The sequence below is a fragment of the Myodes glareolus genome, chromosome 23, assembly GCF_982192425.1.
Source record: "Myodes glareolus chromosome 23, mMyoGla1.1, whole genome shotgun sequence".
Lineage (NCBI taxonomy): Eukaryota > Metazoa > Chordata > Mammalia > Rodentia > Cricetidae > Myodes > Myodes glareolus.
The window spans coordinates 2,884,600-2,905,391 of record NC_142048.1 but is presented as its reverse complement, the minus strand read 5'-3'; the positions used below and the strand labels follow the sequence as shown (position 1 = coordinate 2,905,391).

Here is a 20,792-nt window from a genome sequence, read left to right as displayed (position 1 = left end):
CTAAAAATAAATCATTAAAAATAACAACAAAAAATCTGAACAGCAAGTTGGCATCCGATGGTACCAAGGACTAGGAAGACTGAGGCAGGAGGATTGCTTAAGGCTTGTAGTTTGAGCCAGCCTAGCCAGCACAGAGAGCCTTCACCACACTTACGTATACTGTCCTGATAGGGGAGGGTGCTGTCCAGTCACACAGTCCATGAAGCTCCATTCCATTGCATTGACTCAAATCCCTTGTTTGAGGTTTACTCATCTCTGCACTGAACCCTGACCACTGTTCTTGCTTTGGTCACCTTAGTGATGTCTGGATTGAGATGATTGGTGACAGGATATAAGTTGTGTGCGTCATGACCCTGCTTATGGATCCTTTGGGTATGTTCTGAGGTGGGAGTCTAGGTTGCATCCAGGGCCTGGTCAGCCTTACCTGACTGGTCACTGCTGCCTGATGCTGTGCTTTTTTACAGGTGGGACCCTTGCCTTTGTCAGCCCGAGTTTGGCAATGCACAAGACCTCTTCAGCTGTAGACCGTCAGCGAGAATACCTCCTGGACATGATCCCTCCACGCTCCATTCCCCAATCAGCCACATGGAAATAATGGGAGGCCAGCCCAGCTGAGGACAGGCCCTCTGCTCTCCATGGCTCCTGGTCTAGGACACGCAGACTGCCCTCCTAACAAGTTGCCTGAGACAGCTCAGGCCTTGGCTATTTAGCCTTGCAGTGGCCAGAAGAGTGTGCCACCATGGTGCCCAGGATCAGAACCAAGGACTTTCCCTGTGGGCCTTTCCTTCCTTTTTGCCTTTAGTTTGCCCAACACCAGCAGAAACTCGGACCTTAGGGCCAGCTCTGCCTGGCCAGTATGGGTGGGAGCTCACCCTGGACACTGTGACACGCCCAGGCCAGGCTGGCGCCAGGGGCTCCCGAAGTTGAACTGGGGTTTGTTTTCTTTCAGCTTTTCCCATCTTCACTCCCCAGTCTCTGCCTCCTCATGGCCATCTATAGGTTGAAGTTCGGGTTTTTGTGTTTTCTTTTTTAATCACTTCACGATGATGGAATGAAAAGTAAACTGTGTAGACCCAGGGTCCCTGTTGTGCACAGTGTAGTCCCTAGCCCCAGAGGATGCTCTGAGTGGCAGCACACAGGGATGGCGGGTGCCACTGTGGCTCCAGTTGTGTCTGTTGCTGCTTACTGCGGCCCCTGGCTTCCACACTTAGAACAAATCGCAGCCCAGACTTTGCCAGAGACTCTGAGGTTCCAGAGGGATGCTGGGCCCACCGCTGGAACCAGAGCTGGCTGCTGGGTTATTTTTGTGCTTTATTTTATTAAAATTTCTTTCCTTTCTCTCTTTATTTTGAAGGGCACAATCTCAGGGTGCCCAAGAGGCACCCAGGTAGGCGCAAACAGACCTGTCTACCCTGGGGTCAGCCGGGTGGGTTCACCTCTGGCTCCTCAGTCCACAGGGATGTCTTTGAAAGGCCAGGTCTACTTTAGTTTTATTTTCTTTCCTCTCCCACCCCCTACTCTTTAAAAATTGGTTTCATGGTGAAAGGGCAGAAGCAGCTCACACAGGGTGGCCTGCAGCAATTCGACAAATTGGTTGCTGTCGAATCCCGAGCAGCCCTGGCTTCCTTCAACACAGTAGTTAGGGACTTTAATTTAAACCCTTGTTCTGCAGACCACCAACCCTCTGCAGACACGCCCCTGCCTCCTCCTAATAAAGGCTCATTTAACCCCATGCTCGCTCGTGTGCAAATCCTCCGTCGCTAAGAATTGTTTGGATATAAGGGAGTTCCAGGTTTTGGGAAATCATTTTGTGTGAAACCCAAGTTACTGAAGTACTTTTAGGTTTGAGTGTGTCACTTCCCAGGGTGGGTTTGGGAGAGTGAACAGAGATTGACCCTTTGTGCCAGGGCGGGTGTTTACACCAAATATATATATATATATATATATATATATATATATATATATATTTTCTTACTTGGGTATTTATGTGCCTGGCAAGTCAGTTCCTGTTAATCTATTCTTACTGAGTGACTGGCCTTAGCTCAGTGACATGGGGCTCCTTAGAACAGCCACACTAGGTGGCCTCTCTTATAGAAGCCTTCCCAGCCATTAGTCCTCAGTTCCATGTAGTCATTGATCAGAGTATTACCTGGCACCGGACATAGACTTCCACTTGAACTGATGGGGTCTGACCACAGGGCTCTGTTGTCACCTATGGCTTGTGAGTCCAGTAGCTTGTGTACCTTACTGGGGACACCCTACAGCAGAGGCCAAAGGGTTGCTGGTGCATCATTTTCCCAGGGTGACACTCGTGATGCTCTGTGTAAAAGGGCCGAGTGTTGAGGTGCCTTAATTTATTGGAAAGTGTTGCCCATTCTCTTTCTACTGCACTGGTTTGAGCAGCAAGGCCTCATAGTGACATTACAGCTAATGACTGGGGGGTGGGGGACCAGGTATTACTTAGTTAGTAGGGTGCTGTGTCAGCTGTGAAGCTGCCCCACCACCACCACCAAAGCTGGCTCCATCCCTATCCTGATGAGCTGGGTCCTGGGCTCCCTGCAGATCTGCCATCCTCTGCCTCCTGAGGTGGGATGAGCTTACACCTCATGCCTGGGTTTAAAAACTTAAGAAAGTTAAATGTATTTGGCATAGTACTTTCATGTCTATACTTGGGAGTTGAAGATGGAGGTGATGGTCCCTACTTATTTCCAGAGACAATCACAAACATCAATGGCTCTGGTCAGTGGGGGCAATATACCTTAGTTTATTCCACTCATTGTCTGGGACGTGCAAGACACGTGCCCATTGAACCACCCCCAGGCTCTTGTCTAGCTTGTGGAAACATCAGGAACCAAGTGTCACCTGGGTTAGGGGGACAGTGGTCATGCGCAAGTGGGCAGGTAACTTAAAGGCTCCTGGCTGAAGGCGTTCCTATGAGCATCCTCGGGACCCGAAGCCCCCCCCCCACACACACACACACTAGGGAGGCCAAAGCTTACCCCAGGCAGAGGGAGGAGGGGACAAGTGCTGGCTGTAATGTGCAACATTTAACTGGAAGCAGAGAATCAGAGTATCAGCCTGAATGGGGGAGCCTATTTGGGGAAGGTTGTTCCTCACCTTCAAATGGTGACAGCCTGAAGACTTTGGACTGTTGCCAAAAAGTGGTTCCTAAATATTCATTGTGTAACAGTTACACTAGTGCAGAGTATGGGGGCTGGGGCAGCTGACACTGTAATTATTGTGACTGAATCTTTGGTAATACGTGTTTTTAAAAAGTTTGCCACCAAACGAATAGATGTTCCAATAAATGAGCTGGAATTGGTAGCCTCCTTGTGTTGGGGAATTTTGAGACCCTGAAGGACAATAAAGAAACGGACCAAATGTCATTGTATTGTTCCTTTATTTCCTGGGGCCCTAGTGTTTTGTCCCAGCTTCTGGTGGCCTTTCTTAAAGGGGGGGAGTGAAAGGTAGGGTACACATGCCGTTTGAACATGGCATTCCTCTACCCTGATGAGCTCTGTGTCATCCTGTTTGACCTCAGCAGGCAGGGGATTTGGTGAGAATCCCAATTAAGCTCTTCCCACCTGAGGCCACAGGTCTGATTTTTTTTCCCCCAGAGCTTTGTGGGGTTTTGCTGTTGGAATGTTCCCAGCATCGACAGAGCTGTAAGCTTGTCCCACTGCCGGTCTCCACATCAGCTTGAGATGCCCAGTTTCACATTTTGACTTTGTTTTGAGGCAGAATCTGCTGTAAGCCCAGGCTGCCTGTGAACTGATTCTCCTGCTTCCACCTCCCATGTGCAGGGATGATTGGCATCCAGCACCACTGGAAATATTTTAAACAAAAAAAAATAGGGGCTGGAGAGATGGTTCAGTGGTTAAGAGCACTGGCTGCTCTTGTAGACAATCCCAGTTTAGTCCCTAGCGCCCACATAGGAGCTCATAACCATCTGTAACTCTAGTCTCAGGGATCTGATGCCTTCTGGCCTCAACAGGCTCTGTATGCACATAGTGCACAGACATATATGCCAACAAAATATACATGCTAAAATGAAAGGAAAAAAAAGGCCTGGTGGAGCACACCTTTAATCTCAGTACTTGGTAGGCAGAGGCAGACAGATCTCTGAGGTAAGCCTGGTCTACATAGTGAGACTATCTTGGGGAGTGAGAAAAGAAAAAGGAACCTGGGCTTTTGGGTGCATACCTGTAATCCCACTGCCCAAGAGGCAGAGGCAGGAGCATTGCTCCAAGTTCTATTTGGGTTACATAATGAGTGGCCCAGGTAGGCCATGCCCACTTGGCTAAACCATGTCTCAAAAAACAAAAAAGCCAGGCGGTGGTGGCACACACCTTTAATCCCAGCACTCGGGAGGCAGAGGCAGGCGGATCTCTGTGAGTTCAATGCCAGCCTGGTTTACAAGAGCTAGTTCCAGGACAGGCTCCAAAGCAACACAGAGAAACCCTGTCTTGAAAAACAAAACAAATCTGAAGGTGTGGCTCAGTGGTACAACCCATGCATGGAATACCTTAGTGGGGGCTGGGGGCTTACTCTGAGCGTGATCACCTGCCTAGTCTCAGTAGGTTCTGAGTTCCATCCCTAGCAAAAGAGGGGCTTGTGTGAAGATAAGAATCCATTCTGAATGTGCTATAGACTCCATCTATGAAATCTGAACCACACCCTTCCCCAAGCCCTGGGATGGTTCCCTGCCCAGAGCCTCCCTGCTCACCAGAGGGTGTGGTTGTTTCTGCCTAGGCTCTGGCATATTCCAGACAGCACTGGAGTTAGGCCCATCCCTTCTTGTAGCCTCAGTTGCCCCATCTGCGCCCAGCCTGAGAAGTGAGCTCACACTTGCCCTTCAGGGCACCAGAAACCTGTGGAGAGGGGAGCAGGTGCTTGGCACAGCAAGGCCTACAGCAGACAGCCCCTCAGGCTACCTGGACCTAATTAATACAGGAGCAGGAGAGTATTGAAATGTTTTCCAGACAGTCATTGTCACCAAATCCCGGTAAAATCACAGGCAAGGCTCCCAGCTGCCTCCTCACCCTTCAGGGTCCCCTTTGAAGTACTGTTAGCTCCCCTCTATTTTCTCATTCCCTTCCTATTTCAGCTCCAGGAACTCCCGCGGTGTCACTTTGTCCTTTGTGGGTTGTTGGTTGTGTGTGTTTGAAATAGGGTTTCTCTGTGTAGCCCTGGCTGTCCTGAAACTCACTTTGTGAGTTTTGGGGCTCACTAGGTGAGCCCCAAACTCTCAGAGATTCCACCTGCCTCTGCGTCCCCAGTGCTGGGATTAAAAGGCATGTACCACACTCCCGGCATCCTGTGCCGTTTTTAATGGTTTGGGCAACAGCCTCAAAACAGCTTCACAGTCTCTCCCTGGATATCCCGTCCCGCCTGGCATTTCTCACAACTTACAATTATTTCCACATCTTGTCTAAATTTTACTTGGCATTGTACTTGCATCCTTGTTGAAGGCAAAGATGGTTCAAGCCTCTTGGAGTCCCAGGTAAGGTTCAAGACATGCAGAACTTGGCTGCACACCTGTCATCCCGAACTTGAGAAGTGTAGGCAGGAGAGTCCAGGTTCCATGCCAGCCTAGCTTCATAGTGAGAGTAAGCAAGCCGTGGTCTAGCATGACACGCACACAAATCACCATCACTACCAACAGCAACAGCAAAGAAAACGGCACCAGTAGCTGGGTCTGTTCTCTGCCTGCAAACTCTTCCTATAGGGAAAGTACCACCACCCTCGGCTTAAAGAGACCTAACTACAAATAATAGCTGTGTCTGCACAGTTGACACCTGTGTGGGCCTCAGTTTCCACATCTGTAAACGCTCAGTTTCTGCCATCAGGTAGTCCCCTCCTTCCCCCATGCCGATCCCAATTCAAGCATCATCACATCCCAGGGAACGACTATAAAACCTCTAGAAGTTTGTCCAGTTTGGAGAACAGATTCGAATCCCACAACTCTTTTTTTTTGGTCTGACGCTGGAGTCGCCACATACATGGCTTTCTCTAAAGTGCTGAGATCTCCCCTCCCCTCAGCTCCGTAACAAGGGTCCACCGCTAAAGCCACTTGCGAGGAAAAGCGAATTTATTGCAGGTTCCAACCTGGCACTTGGAGTGCACCGCCGACCCGCAGCTTCTCCGCTCCACTGCCACCCACCGCACAGCAGGAGCTCATTCCGCGCAGGCGCAATGCTTCTCTCTCTTCTCTTCGCGCCCCTCTCGGGGCCTCCTCGCCAGAAATCGAGGGTGCGCATGAGCCCTCCAGCAATTGGGTTGTGCAGGAGGAACCAGAATCCAACAGCGGGCCTCTGTGGGCCGCCGCCGTGGTGGGAGGGGAAGGGACAGGGCGCGCGCGCAGTGGCGCGCGGCGACTTCGCGGGTTTCCCGAAGCTCGCCGGTCGCGCGTGCGCCGCCCTGGCTCAGGGCCTGGTGCGGCGGGAACAGCGAGAACCCCGGCTCCTAGCCGGAGTCCCCGGCCCGCAGCCAGCCATTGCGCGCCACCTGACCAGCCGAGGGCCGGGCGGATGGGCTGAACTGTAGCAGCTCGGCGATCAAGGATTTGCAGCGTTCCGACAGTTCGAGGCCGTCGGGGTAGAGCACGCCGCGCTTCTGGCGCCGGGGCAGGCCAGCAATGTCCGAGTCATCGAAGGGCATGCACCCGGTGACCATGACGTAGAGCACAACGCCCAGGCTCCATACGTCGTATTTCTTGGGGTCGTAGGGGATGCCCAGGAGCACCTCAGGTGACGCATAGGCGGCCGAACCGCAGTAGGTGGTGCTCAGGTCTGGATAGCCGTGCGCCTGGCGGCCGAAGCCGAAATCTGTGAGCTTGACGCGGCGCTCGTCAGGGCTCAGGAGCACGTTTTCGCATTTGAGGTCGCGGTGCACCAGGTGGTGGTCGTGCAGGTAGCGCACGGCACCCGCGATCTGAGAGAAGAGTTCGCGCGCCTGTGACCCCGGGATGCGCCCGTTTCGCTGCACTGCCTGCAGTAAGTCGGTGGCTGCTGCTTCCATCACGATGTACAGCTTCCCGTTGCACACTTCGATGAACTCGAAGACGTGCACGATGTGCGGGTGCCGTACTCCCCGCAGGATGGACAGCTCTCGAGGCAGGAACTTGTTGACGAAGTCCGGAGGCGCTCGCCGACGGTCCACCACCTTGATGGCCACCGTCCCTTTATATTTCTTGGAGGTGGCTACCTTCACCTTGGAGTAGCTGCCCTCACCTATCGTGCGGCCCAGCTTATAGCCAAGTTCGCTCAGGAGCTTGTCGCCCGACATGGTGGCGCCCGGGGCGCGCGGGGAGCAGGAGGCGGCTGCTGTCGGGGGGCGGCCGGACTCCGATCTCGGGCCTAACCCATGGTGCTTGGCACCTGCACCCCCGTGCCCCCATGTGCCCACTCCCAAGGTCCTAGAGCCGCGATGACTTTTATTGCCCGGGTAACAATTTCTGCCTTGTGAAGTGACTGCGGGCGTCACTCGGCCTTGGGGTGGGGACGTCCCCGCCCCGCGCTCCTTAAACCCTCTCAGGCTTTGTGACTCAATCGCTCTGAATGACCGGTTCCTCGTGAGAGGGCCCTGGCGAGGGGCAGATCACTAACTGTGGAATTAGTGTGGATGGGCCAGTCCATTGCCTTGGCCCCTGGAGGTGGGGGGTAGAAAGGGGCAACCTGTGCAAAGCTCGAGGCTGGCCACTATCGCTCAGGAAGGAAAGTAGGTGAACACCAAGACTTTTATTACAAGGTACGGGATGCCCAGCAGAGCTCCAGTGCCAACCACTGAATCAAGTCCCGTCCTGGGGCCAGAGCAAGGAAGGACTTAAGGACCGAAGCTGTGCTAGCTGACAGGTGGAGAACCACCAGGGCGACCAAATTTCCGCCACACTCAAAATGACAACCACACGTCACCTCACTTCCGCTGGTAACCGGAAGTTGAGGATCTTGCAAGTATGGCGGCGTCGAAGGTGAAACAGGACATGCCCCCACCAGGGGGCTACGGCCCGGTCGACTACAAGCGGAACCTCCCTCGCCGGGGACTGTCGGGTCAGTGTCGTCCGGTTCGAGGTCGGAGGCCGGGCCTCGTTCATGCGGCTGGGCGGGAGCGGGGAGACCGCAGGCTTCAGTTTACGCAGTGAGGGAGGCGCGGTTGGAGTCTGGGTTCTCTATCGCAGCATCCCGTGGGGCGAGACTGTTCATTTGCCCAATTTTCCAGTCGGCTTCCACAGTTTAGGATATTAAACCTCCGAGAAACTCAAACTCGAAACTTGGAGACTTTGTTTCGTTTTAGGTTGGCCTATAATTTCTGATGTCTTTGCCGTCACTTCCCAAGGGTGCACCATTATGCTCAGTCTTCTTTTCTTTCCTTCCTTCCTTCCTTCCTTCCTTCCTTCCTTCCTTCCTTCCTTCCTTCCTTCCTTCCTTCCTTCCTTCCTTCTTCCTCCTCCTCCTCCTCCTCCTCCTCCTCCTCCTCCTCCTCCTCCTCCTCCTTCTTCTCTTTTCTTCTTTTTTTTTAAGTTAGAGATTTACTATATAGCCCAAGCTGGCCTCAAAATCGAATTCTGGGATGACAGGCAGGTCCACCCAAAGCAGGAGGTTCTATGTGTGTTGATTATACCTTAGCGTAGAACCCAGGCTAGTCACAAACTCCAACCTCCCTAGCACTGATTCCTCACTGTCATTTTTTGCTTACCCCCTTCTCCAAGACAGGCTCTTCTGGATCCCAGGCCAGTCTGGAACTCCTGGCTGTCTACCTCTGCTCCGTAGTGCCAGGATGACAGGCATGTGCCCACCATACTGAGCTGCATCCTTAAAACCTTCAAGTGTTTTAAGTAACATTTAGAATTTTTTTATTGATTTCAAAAGGGAAAGAATCTGGAGAACATTAAGGTCCCCACCCTCAGTGCTCAGAGTTACAAAAATAGAATAGTTAGGGGTCCAATTGGTATAGTGCCTGCCTAGCATTTCAAAGCCCTGGGTCCCACCCCTAGCACTGCATAAATAGAACTGAGTGGTGGACATCCATCATCCCAGCACTTAGGAGGCTGAGGCACAAGGATTGGGAGTTTAGGGTCATCCTGGGCTACACAGATCAACCTGGGCTACATGATGTCGTCTCCCTCTAAAAGAAAAAAAAAATAGTGAACTTAGGGACGGGAGAGATGACTCAGTGGTTTGGAGCACCTGCTGCTCTTCCAGAGGACCAGGTTTGGTAACTCCCTCCCTCTACAAATTTAGATTTGAATTCCGCAGACTTTTACTGTGCATATTATGCAAACTGTGCCTCAATTAAAAAGCAAAATCTTAAGGCCCTATGTGTTGGTTCACCTGTGATCCCAGTACATGAGAAGCAAAGATGGGATCATGACAAGTTCAATGCTAGCCTAGGCTATGTGGAGAGTTAGGCCAGTAAGGACTATATTTCAAAAAAATCAAAAAACGAGCTGGGCTGTGGTGATACACACCCTTAATTATATCACTCAGGAGGCAGAGGCAGGCAGGTCTCTGAATTCAAGACCAGTCTGGGCTACAAAGTGAGTTCTAGGACTGTATACATATCTGGTGCCCTGGAACTGAAGTTACAGACGGTTGTGAGCCGCCATGTAAGTGCTGCAGACTGAAGAGTAGCAAGTGTTCTGTTGCTTGTTTTTCCAGAGAGGGTTTCTCTGTGTACACCTTGGCTGTCTGGAACTCACAGATCCGCCTGCCCTGTCTCCCCAGAGTGCTGGGATTAAAGGTGTGTGCAACCAGCTCTGTTTTTTAGTATTATTATTGCGCACGCATGTGTATGAGGAGTTTGGGAATGTGGAGGTCTGAGGATGACTTTGTTAAGTCAGCTTTCTTCTATCTCTATGTGGGTTCCAGAAATTAAACTCAGATCACTACTAGGTTTCTGTAGCAGGCATGTTTACCAGCTGAGCCATTTGGCAGCTCCTCTTTCTCATCTCTTTCTGAGGTATAACACACCCAAGCCCATGATTCTCTCAGACCTGCACCATGTTTCTACATAGCATGTACCCATAGGACACCTAAGACTAGGCTGGTGGACTCCTCAAGTCAACATCGCTTATTTATTTTTAGTTTTTATGTATTCCTGCATTTGTTTAGAGACAAAGCAATTCTCTGTAGCTTAGAATGGCTCTGGACTGGTCCTGCTCCCACCTCTTGAGTGCTGGGGTGGCAGGTGTGTGCCACTAAGCCTGGCTTCTGTGGTGCTGGCTGTGGAACCCAGGGTTTGTGCCTGTTAGGCAAGCACTCTGCCATCTGAGCCATCTGCCAGCCCTTCCTTTTGCTTTAAAGTCACCATGTGCTTTCCCCTCGTCTTCAGATCATGACACAGCTGTGCTGGGCCCTATTGCCCTATACCTTTCTTGTTCTGTTGTTGTTCTGAAACACTCATTTTTTGTTTGTTTGTTTCTAAGACTTATTTATTTAGAGACAGGTCCTGGTTGGCCTGAAGCTATGTAAATCAGGATGGCTTCAAACTGAATCTGCCAGACTCTGTCTCCCAAGTGCGAGATTGAAGGAGTTCATCACCACGCCTGACTAAGATCATAACTGTGCATGCGCGTGCATCTGCATGTGAAAACAGGTGCTCATGAAGGCCAGAAGGTGGTGTCAGATCTCCTGGCGCTGGAGTTCTAGGCACCCAGCGTGGGGTTTGCAAACAGACCTCTGGTTCTCTGGAGAGCAACAAACACTGTTAGTCCCAGTCATGGGTCCAGCCATGACAACTTTTTGTTTTTTTGTTTTGTAGCCCAGGCTGGTCTTGTACCTCAGTCTCATCCTCCCGAGTGCAGGGATGGCACACTGAAGCCCTGACCCTGCTCTGTGCAGGTTCCCCCACCCCGCCCCGCTGCAGATGGGCGAGGACAGTGCAGTGACAGTCCAGTCTCTGTTCATATCTGCACATCCAGTGTCCTAAACTAGCTGGTGGGACACGCATGTCAGCACTGCTCCCAGTCCCCTGCTGGAGCCTGGGGAAGCTGCAGACCCCAAGATGGCATCTTCCAGGCTGGCTTCTGCAGCTGGACCTGGCATCGCCAGACACTTTACACCATGCTCAGCCCTGGAATCGTTGTTATTTTAGTTTTTGAAACAGTTTCAGGGTGTAGTCCAGACTGGCCTTGAGCTCAGAGATTCCCTTGCCTCTGCTCCCTGAATGCTGGGATTAAAGGCGTGCACCACCACCACCAGGTGAGGAATCATATTAAAGGTTCGCAGCATTAGGAAAGTTGAGAACCACTGATCCAGGTGTAGTGGCGCACACCTTTAATCCCAGCACTCGAGACACAGGCAGACTGATCCCTTGAGTTTGAGGCCAGCCTGGTCTACAGAGTTCCAAGACAGCCAGGGCTACACAGAGAAACCCTGTCTTGGGGGAAAACACAACAAACGATAACAACAACAACAACAACATAGAATCTGCCCTTAAAGTCTCTGACAGCACCAGCACAGGCTGTTGGGCACCACCAGCAGGGTAGAGCACCTGCCCTATACCAAGGGGAAACAGGTGCCACCATAAATAATTGCTGAAGATCAGCAGGGGCAGCTCCAATCCTGACTGCAGAACAAGCTCCAGGGGTCACCTATGACTACAGAGGGCAGGGAGAAGGTTGGGACACAGGGGGGTAGAACAGCTTCTGGGGATGCAACCTGAATGGACCCTCAGCTAGGTCAGGAGCTAAATATTTCCCACCCACTCAGTTAAGATTAAGATTCTGAGGCCAGGCCCTCCAGCCATTGTCTCCAGGATGGCTGGGTCCCAGGTCCAGGGGTACAAGCTCTCTGTGGAAGCCCTAGGTGTTCAGGACCATCTCTGGCCAGCTGACTGCAGGCATAGTCAGCCCTCACCAAACTGGGGAGGTGTCTGCACCAGAGCTGTACCCTCATTTGCAACAGCTAAGAGAACCCCAGGGGCCCCCAAATCTAACCACAGCTTCTCCCTGCAATTTCTCAGAAGAACAAACAGGTCCTTGTGGGGAGCTCTGGGCCTCAAGTGCAGACACCCAAGTGTGGCTCCACTGTGTCTAGAGTGAGAGGCTAGGGAGGAGGGGCTGCAAGCTGACCCCCAGCCTTCAGCTGCACCTGACTGGCTACAGTAATCACTGGGGTGACCTACATTTCAGGAGGTGCCATGGGGAGAGGGGAGCAGGTGCAAAACTCATACCCTCCACTTCAGTCCCCCAGTAGCTGAAGTTGTAGGAGGTTCTGCCACCTTGTGTCATTCATCCTGAATCAATGAACTTGAGAGCGGGTGGCAGTGCAGATCCAACACAATGGCTATCAGAACCTCGACCCTTCCCCCTTTGCAGAAACCCACAGTCAGGTCATGAAGTTTATGCAGAAGTGCCCAGGGCAGTAATGGTTGCTTTCAGGAGCTGCAGGATTCAAAAGTGACAGCTCCCAACTCACCAGGCAGCTGTGTGCACAAAGACATGCTGCACAAGGACAGTCACGTTTGCAGCAGGACGGAACCAGACGCCCTGTTCCACAAATAAACCCCACATTTTATGACTTTGGACAAACATGCCCCAGTAATTTAACAGGGGAGAGGAGTCTGCTCAGCACGGGTGCACTGGCCACTCAGGGGTGCACAGTGGCCCTGCTCACCTGGGGAGGAAACTTAACTCCCAGTGGATGGAGGCCTGAAGGCAAGAGCTGAAAATGTCCCAGGCTGAACTCAGTGCCCAACATGCTGAACTCCTGGGTTCCATCCCTAACAGTATAAACCAGGAATGGTGATGCATGCCTGTGACCTCACCACTTAGGAAGTGGAGGCAGGAAATCAAGAGTTCAAAGTCATCCTTGGGTACGTAGGGAGTTTGGGGCCAGCTGAAGCTACATGAGAACCCATCTCAAGAAAAAAAAAAAAAGAGGGCTAGAAGTGGTGTCAAAAGCCTGAGGCAGGCAGATCTCGATACCTGTGAGTTAGAGGTCAACCTTGTCTACATAGAGTTCTAGGCTAGTCAGGCTAACATTACCAGATCAAAAGAGCTGGGCAGTGGCGTACACCTTTAACCTAAACTTGGGAGACAGAGGCAGGTGGATCTCTGAGTTTGAGGCCAGCCTGGTCTACAGAGTCAGTTCCAGGAACAGGCAGATCTCTGTGCGTTCAAGACCTGCCTGGTCTACAAAGCAAGTTCTAGGACAGCCAAGGCTACAAAGAGAAACCCTATCTCAAAAAACAAAAATAACAAAAAATATAGTTCCTCACATGACCCCAGCCTATAAAATTATCTTCATTGTTACTTCATAACTAATTTTGCTATGGTTATGAAGCATAATGTAAATATCTGATATGCAGGATATCTGATATGTGACCCCTGTGAAAGGCTTGTTTGAATCCCAAAGGGGTTGTGACCCATGTGTTGAGAAACACTGTTCCAGACCCTGGGGCTCTCCTGTGTCCCTGTTGCCTGTATCTTCCAGAAAGGGTGTCAGCTCGGACTGCCTACCCTGAACTGGAGCGCGAGAGTGAGAGACTGTCATGGGGAAGGACAGGCACCCGCAGAGGAAGAGAGAGCCAGTGTCACAGAGTTGGGGGGGTCCTGGAGGGACCATGCTGAGCAGGAAGCCTCCTTCTCTTGCAGGCTACAGCATGTTCGCAGTGGGCATTGGGGCCTTGCTCTTCGGCTACTGGAGAATAATGAAGTGGAACCGGGAGCGCAGGTAGGGCCCTGCTCACCACCAGGGCTTCCGTGAGGGTGGTGGTGTCCTTGGCTGGCTGCTTTTCCGGGGCCTGACCTAATGCGAAGAGCTGGTGATGAACCTTCAGCTGTTCCCTCGCGGACCAGGTTAGCATAAACAGTAGGTCACCAGGCCAGATATGACTGAGGTTTGGGACATAGAGACAGACCAGCCGGAGCCACACAGTGAGAGCACAATAGAAAAGGAACCAGGCCATGGGAGGCAGGTCCCCTGGAGGCCAGAGAGACTAGGACCATGAATGATGAGGGGTATGAGAAACATCACTGGGTTGCTGAGAGACTCCTGACTCCCTGTGTGGGTAGTAGTTGTGGGGAGACCTGCAGACCCAGCACCCTGCTATTTTGAGAACAAAGGGAAATTGGTTTGTAAGGCCCAAGCCTGGTGGTGAGTGTGCCCCCTCTTCTCCCAGATCATCAGACGCCGCTATTTTTAGGATAAAAAAGTTTATTTGAAAGGAAAGTGTGAAGCCAACACTTTTGTGGCTGCTGTAGTCTGTGCCAGCTGCAGACTTGCCTTCCTGTCCCAACTCAGGTGGCTAGCCTTGCCCCACCCCATCCCACCAGCACCCTGTGTGTTCCACACTCCCTCAGTGAGCACATTTGACCCTGAGTGGGTGTGGTGGCTTTACAGGCGCCTGCAGATTGAGGACTTGGAGGCCCGGATTGCTCTCATGCCGCTCTTCCAGGCAGAAATGGACCGGAGGTAGGCAGGTTGGGATGGGCTCTGGGTCAAGGAAGGAACAGAGTTGTTGCTCTGGGTGGGTCTGATTTCAGTCCCGCCTTATGGCCGCAGGACCCTGCAGCTTCTTCGGGAGAACCTGGAGGAGGAGGCCATCATCATGAAAGATGTACCTGACTGGAAGGTATGTTCTGGATTGGGGTGGGGTGGTGTGGGGTGGCCAGCTGGAACTGATAAGGACTGACCCTGTCCCTGCCCGCAGGTGGGTGAGTCTGTGTTCCACACCACGCGCTGGGTGCCGCCCCTTCCTGGCGAGTTGTATGGGTTGCGCCCCAAGGAGGAGTTGAACAACGCCAACTTCGGCTTCACCTGGTACACATAGGGTCCGCACCGACGCCTACAATAAATAATAGTCAAGTAAAGGCCATCATGTGACTCTGTTGCGGATCCCTCTACACCTGTCTGCTATCCAGACTCCTCAGGGTTAAGTCATTCCTGTGCTTTGGCCAATAGCTGCACACAGTGCCTCTCAAGCAGGCATTCAACCACAGGGCTCCGCCCACCGAGCTTGCTTAAAAGGCAGCGGGGAGCCAGCTTGCCTGTGTGGCCATGAACAGCAGTGCCTGCAGCGACAAAGGCCCTGGAGAGGCGCCAGAGGAGAGGTGCTTTCTCAGGTCAGCAAGTGACAGGGAGCTGAGGCCAGGGTGGAGGCAGGGGAATGACTGGGGTGGGTTCTAGGGTCTGCTGGGAGCTTGCTGGTGCAGCAGTAGCCGAGTTGCCAGGGAAACCGCATTCCAGGAAACCCGACCCTCAGTTACCCTCACTGTTTGTGCAATTATCCTGAGGGACTTGGAGTTACACAGAGACTTTGAATATCAGCTGCCACTGGAAGCCAAGAAAGCTCGGGATGGGGGTTATGGGTTATGACGCAGGTTCAGAGACGGCCACAAGGTAAGCAGCGGCGATGGGTGCAGGTGTTGGGGAGAACACCTGCGATGCCCTGACTAGTGGGTTTCTTGCCCTTCTAGAAGTGATTTGGGGTTGTCAGACCCAGTTCCCTTTTCAGACCTCAGTACTGGGCCTGAAAAGAGACCCTAGTCTTGCTGTCCTCGTCTTAGGAGCAGCATCGATGGGGTGGGAGGGAGACGGATTTCCCTGCTGGTCCCATGAGCTCTTGTCCACGCTGTTCTCCAGAGTTAGCTGCTGCCCCTTGGTCTGGTTATTCCCTGGACTGCCCACTGTCGGGAGGAGACCATCACTACCACCCCTGCAGAGGCAGCCATGGCTGTCAGACAAAGGTGGGGACTAAGTCTCTGCACAGCGATGGTGTACTTGCCAGTGGAAACCAGAGGTCCGCATCAGGTGGCTTCCTTTATTTTTCTCGACCTGATTTTTTTGAGACAGAGTCTCTCAACCTAAACTAGACTGATTTCATACTGGCTGGCCAGTGAGTGAGTTCCACACATCTTCCTGTCTGTACCTCGCCAGTGCTTGGGTTACAGGCACACCTACTGCACCCAGCTGGTTTTTTTCCCCCCGTGGGTTCTGAGAATTAAACTAAGGTTATCATGCTTGCAAGGCAAACCATTTACCAACTTAAGGCATCTCTTCATTGTGCTGTGTGTGTGTGTGTGTGTGTGTGTGTGTGTGTGTGTCCTGGTGCCTGTGGAGGTGACAGGCATTGGATCTCTTGGAGCTGGAGTTGCAGGTGGTTGTGAACTGCTTGGTGTGGGTGCTGGGAGCTGAACTCAGTCCTTGCAAGAGCAGTACACTGATCCATCTTTCAGCCCCACAAACTTGTTTTTTGAGACAGAATTTTACTAAGCAGACCAGTTGGCTCAGGACTTGTGATGGTCCTGCCTCACCCTCCAAGTGCTGGGGTTCAAGCATGTGCCGCCATGTCTGTGCACACTGAGTGCACACTGATTGTGCTGTCCCAGAAGCTGGGCAAGTAGCCCAGGGCCCCCTTCATCTAACTGTGGCGCCACACCCTCCTTTCCAGGGTTTCTACCCTGCACTTGTGCTCCTGTGTCTTCCTCACAGTGCTTTGTTTGCTTTTTTGCATGGGGGTGGTGGTGGATGGTTGTTCTCTCTGTAGCCCCGGCTGTCCTGGAACTCAGAGATCCACCTGCCTCTGCCTCCAAGCGCTGTCCGTCCTGTTCTCCACATATCCTGCTTGTTCCAGTGCTCTAACTTCTTGCTTTCACCTCCCTTGGAGCGCCTCCCTTCCTCCAGGACGCCCTGCCTGTGGTCATCTCTTGACATCTGAGGCCCACTGAGCCTGCCCTTAGGGGCCTCTATGAACATGCAATTCATAGAGGTTATAAATGCAGAAGCCCCTCTCCGCCTGTGTCTTGCCTCTTCTTCCTTTAAAAAATTTTAATTACATTTATTGCCCCTCCCCCATGCAAGCGAGCATTGCGGAGCAGGGAAGACAGTCTGTGACTGCTGGCCAATAGGCACAACTGGAAAGGCAAAGGAGAGGACTGATGGCACCAAGCGGGCCCCGTGCTACCCCAGCCCTGGTTCTCTAGTACAGAGTGTCTGTCTTGCCAGCTCACCTGCCCCACCTGCAAGGGGAGGCCCCCAGCCTCTGCTCTGGTTCCCATGATCAGACATGCTTAGCACTGCCATTGCTCTCTAAAAATTATTTTTTCCTAGTGTTAGGTGTAGAAGGTGGGACCCCACACATGGCTGACAGGTGTTCACACATGCAACATTAAATTGCTAATGACTTTTGAACACAGACTCATGGATTATGTAGTCTATTCTTGCCTTCAGTTTTGTTAGAGGTAGAGGTAGCTCTTAGCCAAGTTGGTCCAGATAATCTTCTTTTCTTTCTTTTTTAAGATAGGATCTCATGTCCATCATTGACGGCACACACCTTTGATAGGGTCTCACTACGTAGCCCTGACTGGCCCAGAGCGAAGGCTGCTCTTAAACTCACACAAATCTGCCAGCCTCTGCCTCCCGGGTGCTAGGATTAAAGGCATGGGCTACAAAGCCAGGCTCAGATATCTTAATTTCATTATCCTGTAAGATGGGTTGTCAAGGATCTCACAGTTGAGGGTCACACTTCCATTTCCCTCCTGGTGTCCTAGAACTTCCTCATTTGTCCTTGTGTCAGAATCAACTCACCTGACCTTTGTAGGGTGAAATTCTTTTAAGGGTTGGGGGTGGGTGGGCACAGCAGTTATAAATCTGAGGGAAGAGAACTGGGAGTCCCATGACACCCTGAGATATGTGGCTTGGGGGAATCAGTCTGTATTCAGAATCTTTTCTCCTGATCTCTGGGTTGCTCAGCTTTCTTTGGGGTTTAAAAAAAATAATGCCGAGCCACATATGCGTCTTTTACCACCAGAGGACGCGCGTGCCTCAGGCTGCGGCTGCCTTTTCAAACCAAGCTTGTGGGATGGGGAAACGGCAGGAAATGATGGCCCCTGAAACTCCTCGTGGGTAAGGACGAGGCCAGAGCCTTCCGACGGATCTGGGCAGCCATCCTCGGGTCTCCCCGTTCCCTTTCTGCGCCTCTGAGCGTGTTGTCCGACTCTGCCTGCAGCATCTCGGAGGCGGCCTCCCTGGAGCAGGAGCTGCTGGACGAGTACCGCTTCGGGCGGCAGCAGCTGGTGGAGCTGTGCGGGCAAGGCAGTGCGGTGGCTGTGGCCAAGGTACTAGCCCCCTTTGCTCGGGGCTACTTCAACCCATCGCTTGGGAGGGGACGCTGAAATACAAGGCTTCGTTTTCAGGCTCACTGCCAGACAAGGCAGAAGTGGGGTCCTCAGAGACTCAGATGGGGGAACACCTACAGGGTAGGTCTTGGGTCCTCAAAGTGCAGGTCTGGGTCCCCTAGAAGTGCGACCTATAACAGCCTACCTACCATCTGAACACCCCTAAATGTCCCTACGAGAAAGCAGGTCCGGACGGGCAGGGTGGTCAAATGAGGTCTGAAGCAGTACTCAGGTAAATCTTTACCCCATAGGTGCTCCCAATATGACAGGAGCGTTGATGACGCCAGAGGAGCTGGCTTTGAGGCCCACTGAGCCTGCCCTTAGGGGCCTCTATAAACAGGCAATTCATAGAGGTTATAAATGCAGAAGCCCCTCTCCACCTGTGTCTCGCCTCTCCTTCCTTTAAAAAAATTTAATTACGTTTATTGCCCCTCCCCCGTGTCAGCATGATCATGTGGAGCAGGGAAGACATTTTGTGGGCACTAATGTTCTTCCACCATGTGGGTCTCAAGAAAGAAACTCCTTTACCTGCTGAGCCACTTCACTGACTCTCTTCGGTAGCACAGATTGTCCTCGCGGTGGCCTACAACTGCCAGTCCAGCAGCTCCTAAGGCAGGAGGATTGCTGCAAGTCCAAGATCAGCCCGAGCGAGAACCTCTCAAACAATAACAAAACAAAACAAAACAAAACAAAAAACCATGTAGACAGACTGAGTTTCTGAAATAGAAGGCAAACAGGAAATAGTAAAGGCAGGAGCGGGGCAGACAGATGGTTTAGGCGCTTGTACGATTGCGGACCTTCCTCCGGGTTAACCCCACTTTTCAGTGTAACTTGGGGGTAACTGCGTCAGGAAAGAAGGGATTGTGTCCAAAGTGCATGGAGTAAACAAACCACACTGGGCTTGCACGCAGACCACCACTCTGTCCCTCTGCTACGCCCAGGCGTTCCCTTTGTCCTCGGGGTCGCGCAAGCAGAGGACGGTACTGGTCGTGTGCGGCCCGGAGCAGAACGGCGCTGTGGGGCTAGCGTGTGCCCGGCACCTGCGGGTGTTCGTGAGTAGCAGGGTCCTATGGCGGGGAACAGAGCTGGGTTGGGGTTCCGCTGGGGACAAGAACTGGGGTGGTCTCCCTCCCGCTGCCGCCATCACCAGACCCAGGTTCCCCCAGGACTACCAGCCCAGCATCTTCTGCCCGGCGCGTTCGGCCGACGCTCTGCACTGCGACCTGACCACGCAGTGCGAGAAGATGGACATTCCCTTCCTGTCCTTTCTACCCACCGAGGTCAGCTGAGCCTACCCTGACCCCGCCCTGACCCGTCCCCAATCCGGCCCCTCACACCGCCCCCCCCCCCCACAGGTGCGGCTCATCGATGACGCCTACCGGCTGGTGGTGGACGCAGTGCTAGGCCCGGGAATGAGGCCGGTGGAGGCGGGCGGGCCCTGCGCGCGCGCGCTGGCCACTCTGAAGCGGCTCTCCATCCCGCTCGTGAGCCTGGACGTCCCTTCAGGCATGCCACCCAGGAGCAGTCTGATCACCCCAGTCTGTTTTCTCCATCCACCTTTTCCAGCCTCTCACCCCTAGTCTTGGTTTTCCTCATTCAACCTCAATTTCCGCGTCTGCCCTGCTGTTTCACACCCTTCCTAAGGAAGGGGAAGTTACAAGTGGCTGCCCCAAGTGACCCGGTGTCCTCTTGGTCCGGGTGCTAAACGGGCACAACCCACCGTTGGCCCTGCTTCAGGGCAGACGTGAGCTCAGTCCTCAGAGACCACGCCTGCCAGGGACAAACTACTTTCAGTCCTCTTTTGGGGCTGCGTGGTAGTGTCCCCAGTTTGAGGGTCCCAGGACCATTCCAGATCAAGACCGAGGCATATCTAGTCTGGGAAGAGGGGATAGGCTGCAGGTGGACCCGAAAGAAGAGGGACCCTGCAGTTGGAAGCCTCTTGTTAGAGAGAGGAGCAGGTGGCTTATGGTTAATGCCTGAGACAGGAAGGAAGTCCGAGGTGCTTGTCCTCGGACAGGGTTGACAAAGACTCCTGGAAGGTTTGGGATGGGAGGTAAGAAGGGTCTCAGGTCACAGGTACAGGGTAGGAACCTGGTCGGGGGTAGGGGATTGGGGATGAGGAAGGTCTGTTTGGTCTGAGCAAGGCGGCTTCTGTCTGCTGGGGGTGGATCAGAAGGCAGTGGCTGGATCTTGCCAGGGGACGGTGGAAAGGGAGTAAGACGAGGGTGGAGACGTTTCTGCAGTCAGCAGGTCTGACCGCTACCCACGTGTCGGAGGTTGAGGCACGGAACCTGGTGGGAGACAGGGCAGACCCTGTCCGGGAGCCGCGGTCCTCCCAGCTCCCCCTCTTCCGCCCTCAGGTTGGGACACCGAGGCTGGCGGCAACGCAAAGGATGAGGTGCAGCCCGACGTGCTAGTGTCCTTCGCTGCGCCCAAGAGCTGCGCGAGTCGCTTCTCCGGGCGCCACCACTTTGTGGTCGGCAGGTTCGTGCCTGACGACGTGCGCCGCAAGTTTGGCCTGCGCCTGCCAAAATATATTGGCACCGACTGCGTGGCCGCGCTGTGACCCGCACCAATAAACATCTCCACCACCTCTCCCTCCGCCTCCTTTGTGCGCCAGACCAAGCGGGTGAGCGAGTGGAGAATGAACTTCCCTCGCGGCTTGAGGAGAGGA

At 53.1% G+C, this 20,792-nt stretch overlaps 4 protein-coding genes and 1 long non-coding RNA gene across 14 annotated transcripts in view; 3 read left to right on the top strand and 2 right to left on the bottom strand.

Moving 5' to 3' along the window:
- The window catches only part of Gatad2a (GATA zinc finger domain containing 2A), a 90,345-nt gene extending 88,613 nt beyond the window's left edge, over positions 1-1,732 (top strand). For all 6 annotated transcript variants that reach the window (XM_087900732.1, XM_087900733.1, XM_087900729.1 and 3 more), the window contains one exon: positions 465-1,732. In XM_087900732.1, coding sequence (XP_087756858.1) covers positions 465-595 — 131 coding nt within the window. In that variant the 3' untranslated portion in view covers positions 596-1,732. The remainder of the gene's footprint in view (positions 1-464) is intronic.
- A 1,651-nt stretch (positions 1,733-3,383) lies between these two features.
- On the bottom strand, positions 3,384-7,761 carry Tssk6 (testis specific serine kinase 6). Its single transcript, XM_048427073.3, has one exon. It carries the CDS (start codon positions 7,285-7,287, stop codon positions 6,466-6,468), a length of 822 nt encoding a protein of 273 aa, XP_048283030.1. The 5' UTR covers positions 7,288-7,761; the 3' UTR covers positions 3,384-6,465.
- A 128-nt stretch (positions 7,762-7,889) lies between these two features.
- Positions 7,890-14,817, top strand: Ndufa13 (NADH:ubiquinone oxidoreductase subunit A13). The gene is made up of 5 exons (XM_048427074.3): positions 7,890-8,048; positions 13,595-13,673; positions 14,343-14,414; positions 14,505-14,574; positions 14,653-14,817. Exons 1-5 carry the CDS (start codon positions 7,955-7,957, stop codon positions 14,770-14,772), a joined length of 435 nt encoding a protein of 144 aa, XP_048283031.1. The 5' UTR covers positions 7,890-7,954; the 3' UTR covers positions 14,773-14,817.
- A 112-nt stretch (positions 14,818-14,929) lies between these two features.
- Yjefn3 (YjeF N-terminal domain containing 3) lies at positions 14,930-20,713 on the top strand. Of its 5 annotated transcripts, XM_087900735.1 has the most exons (7): positions 14,965-15,688; positions 17,752-17,846; positions 17,950-18,058; positions 19,060-19,170; positions 19,285-19,398; positions 19,474-19,624; positions 20,479-20,713. In XM_087900735.1, the coding sequence occupies exons 1-7, from the start codon at positions 15,557-15,559 to the stop codon at positions 20,682-20,684; spliced, it is 918 nt and encodes a 305-aa protein (XP_087756861.1). In that variant the 5' UTR covers positions 14,965-15,556; the 3' UTR covers positions 20,685-20,713. The 5 variants fall into 5 exon arrangements, with proteins under 5 accessions (XP_087756864.1, XP_087756862.1, XP_087756861.1 ...); XM_087900738.1 differs by lacking the exon at positions 17,752-17,846 and having other exon boundaries at positions 14,930-15,064; XM_087900737.1 differs by having other exon boundaries at positions 14,965-15,064; positions 19,060-19,398.
- On the bottom strand, positions 17,140-19,060 carry LOC148118274 (uncharacterized). The gene is made up of 2 exons (XR_015736118.1): positions 18,647-19,060; positions 17,140-18,111 (listed from the first exon to the last, which is right to left on the bottom strand). It is a non-coding gene; the product is annotated as an uncharacterized LOC148118274 (long non-coding RNA).
- Positions 20,714-20,792: the final 79 nt, after the last annotated feature.

What these genes read in the sequence shown, in the direction of transcription:
- Tssk6 (XM_048427073.3), bottom strand. Translation starts at nt 7,287, where the DNA reads ATGTCGGGCGACAAGCTCCTGAGCGAACTTGGCTATAAGCTGGGCCGC.
- Ndufa13 (XM_048427074.3), top strand. Translation starts at nt 7,955, where the DNA reads ATGGCGGCGTCGAAGGTGAAACAGGACATGCCCCCACCAGGGGGCTAC. An exon ending in CAGGCAGAAATGGACCGGAG is followed by an intron (nt 14,415 to 14,504) that starts GTAGGCAGGTTG and finishes TTATGGCCGCAG; the next exon opens with GACCCTGCAGCTTCTTCGGG. An exon ending in AAGATGTACCTGACTGGAAG is followed by an intron (nt 14,575 to 14,652) that starts GTATGTTCTGGA and finishes CCCTGCCCGCAG; the next exon opens with GTGGGTGAGTCTGTGTTCCA.
- Yjefn3 (XM_087900734.1), top strand. Translation starts at nt 15,557, where the DNA reads ATGAGCTCTTGTCCACGCTGTTCTCCAGAGTTAGCTGCTGCCCCTTGG. An exon ending in GCCATGGCTGTCAGACAAAG is followed by an intron (nt 15,689 to 17,751) that starts GTGGGGACTAAG and finishes TTTTACCACCAG; the next exon opens with AGGACGCGCGTGCCTCAGGC. An exon ending in GTGCGGTGGCTGTGGCCAAG is followed by an intron (nt 18,059 to 19,059) that starts GTACTAGCCCCC and finishes TGCTACGCCCAG; the next exon opens with GCGTTCCCTTTGTCCTCGGG.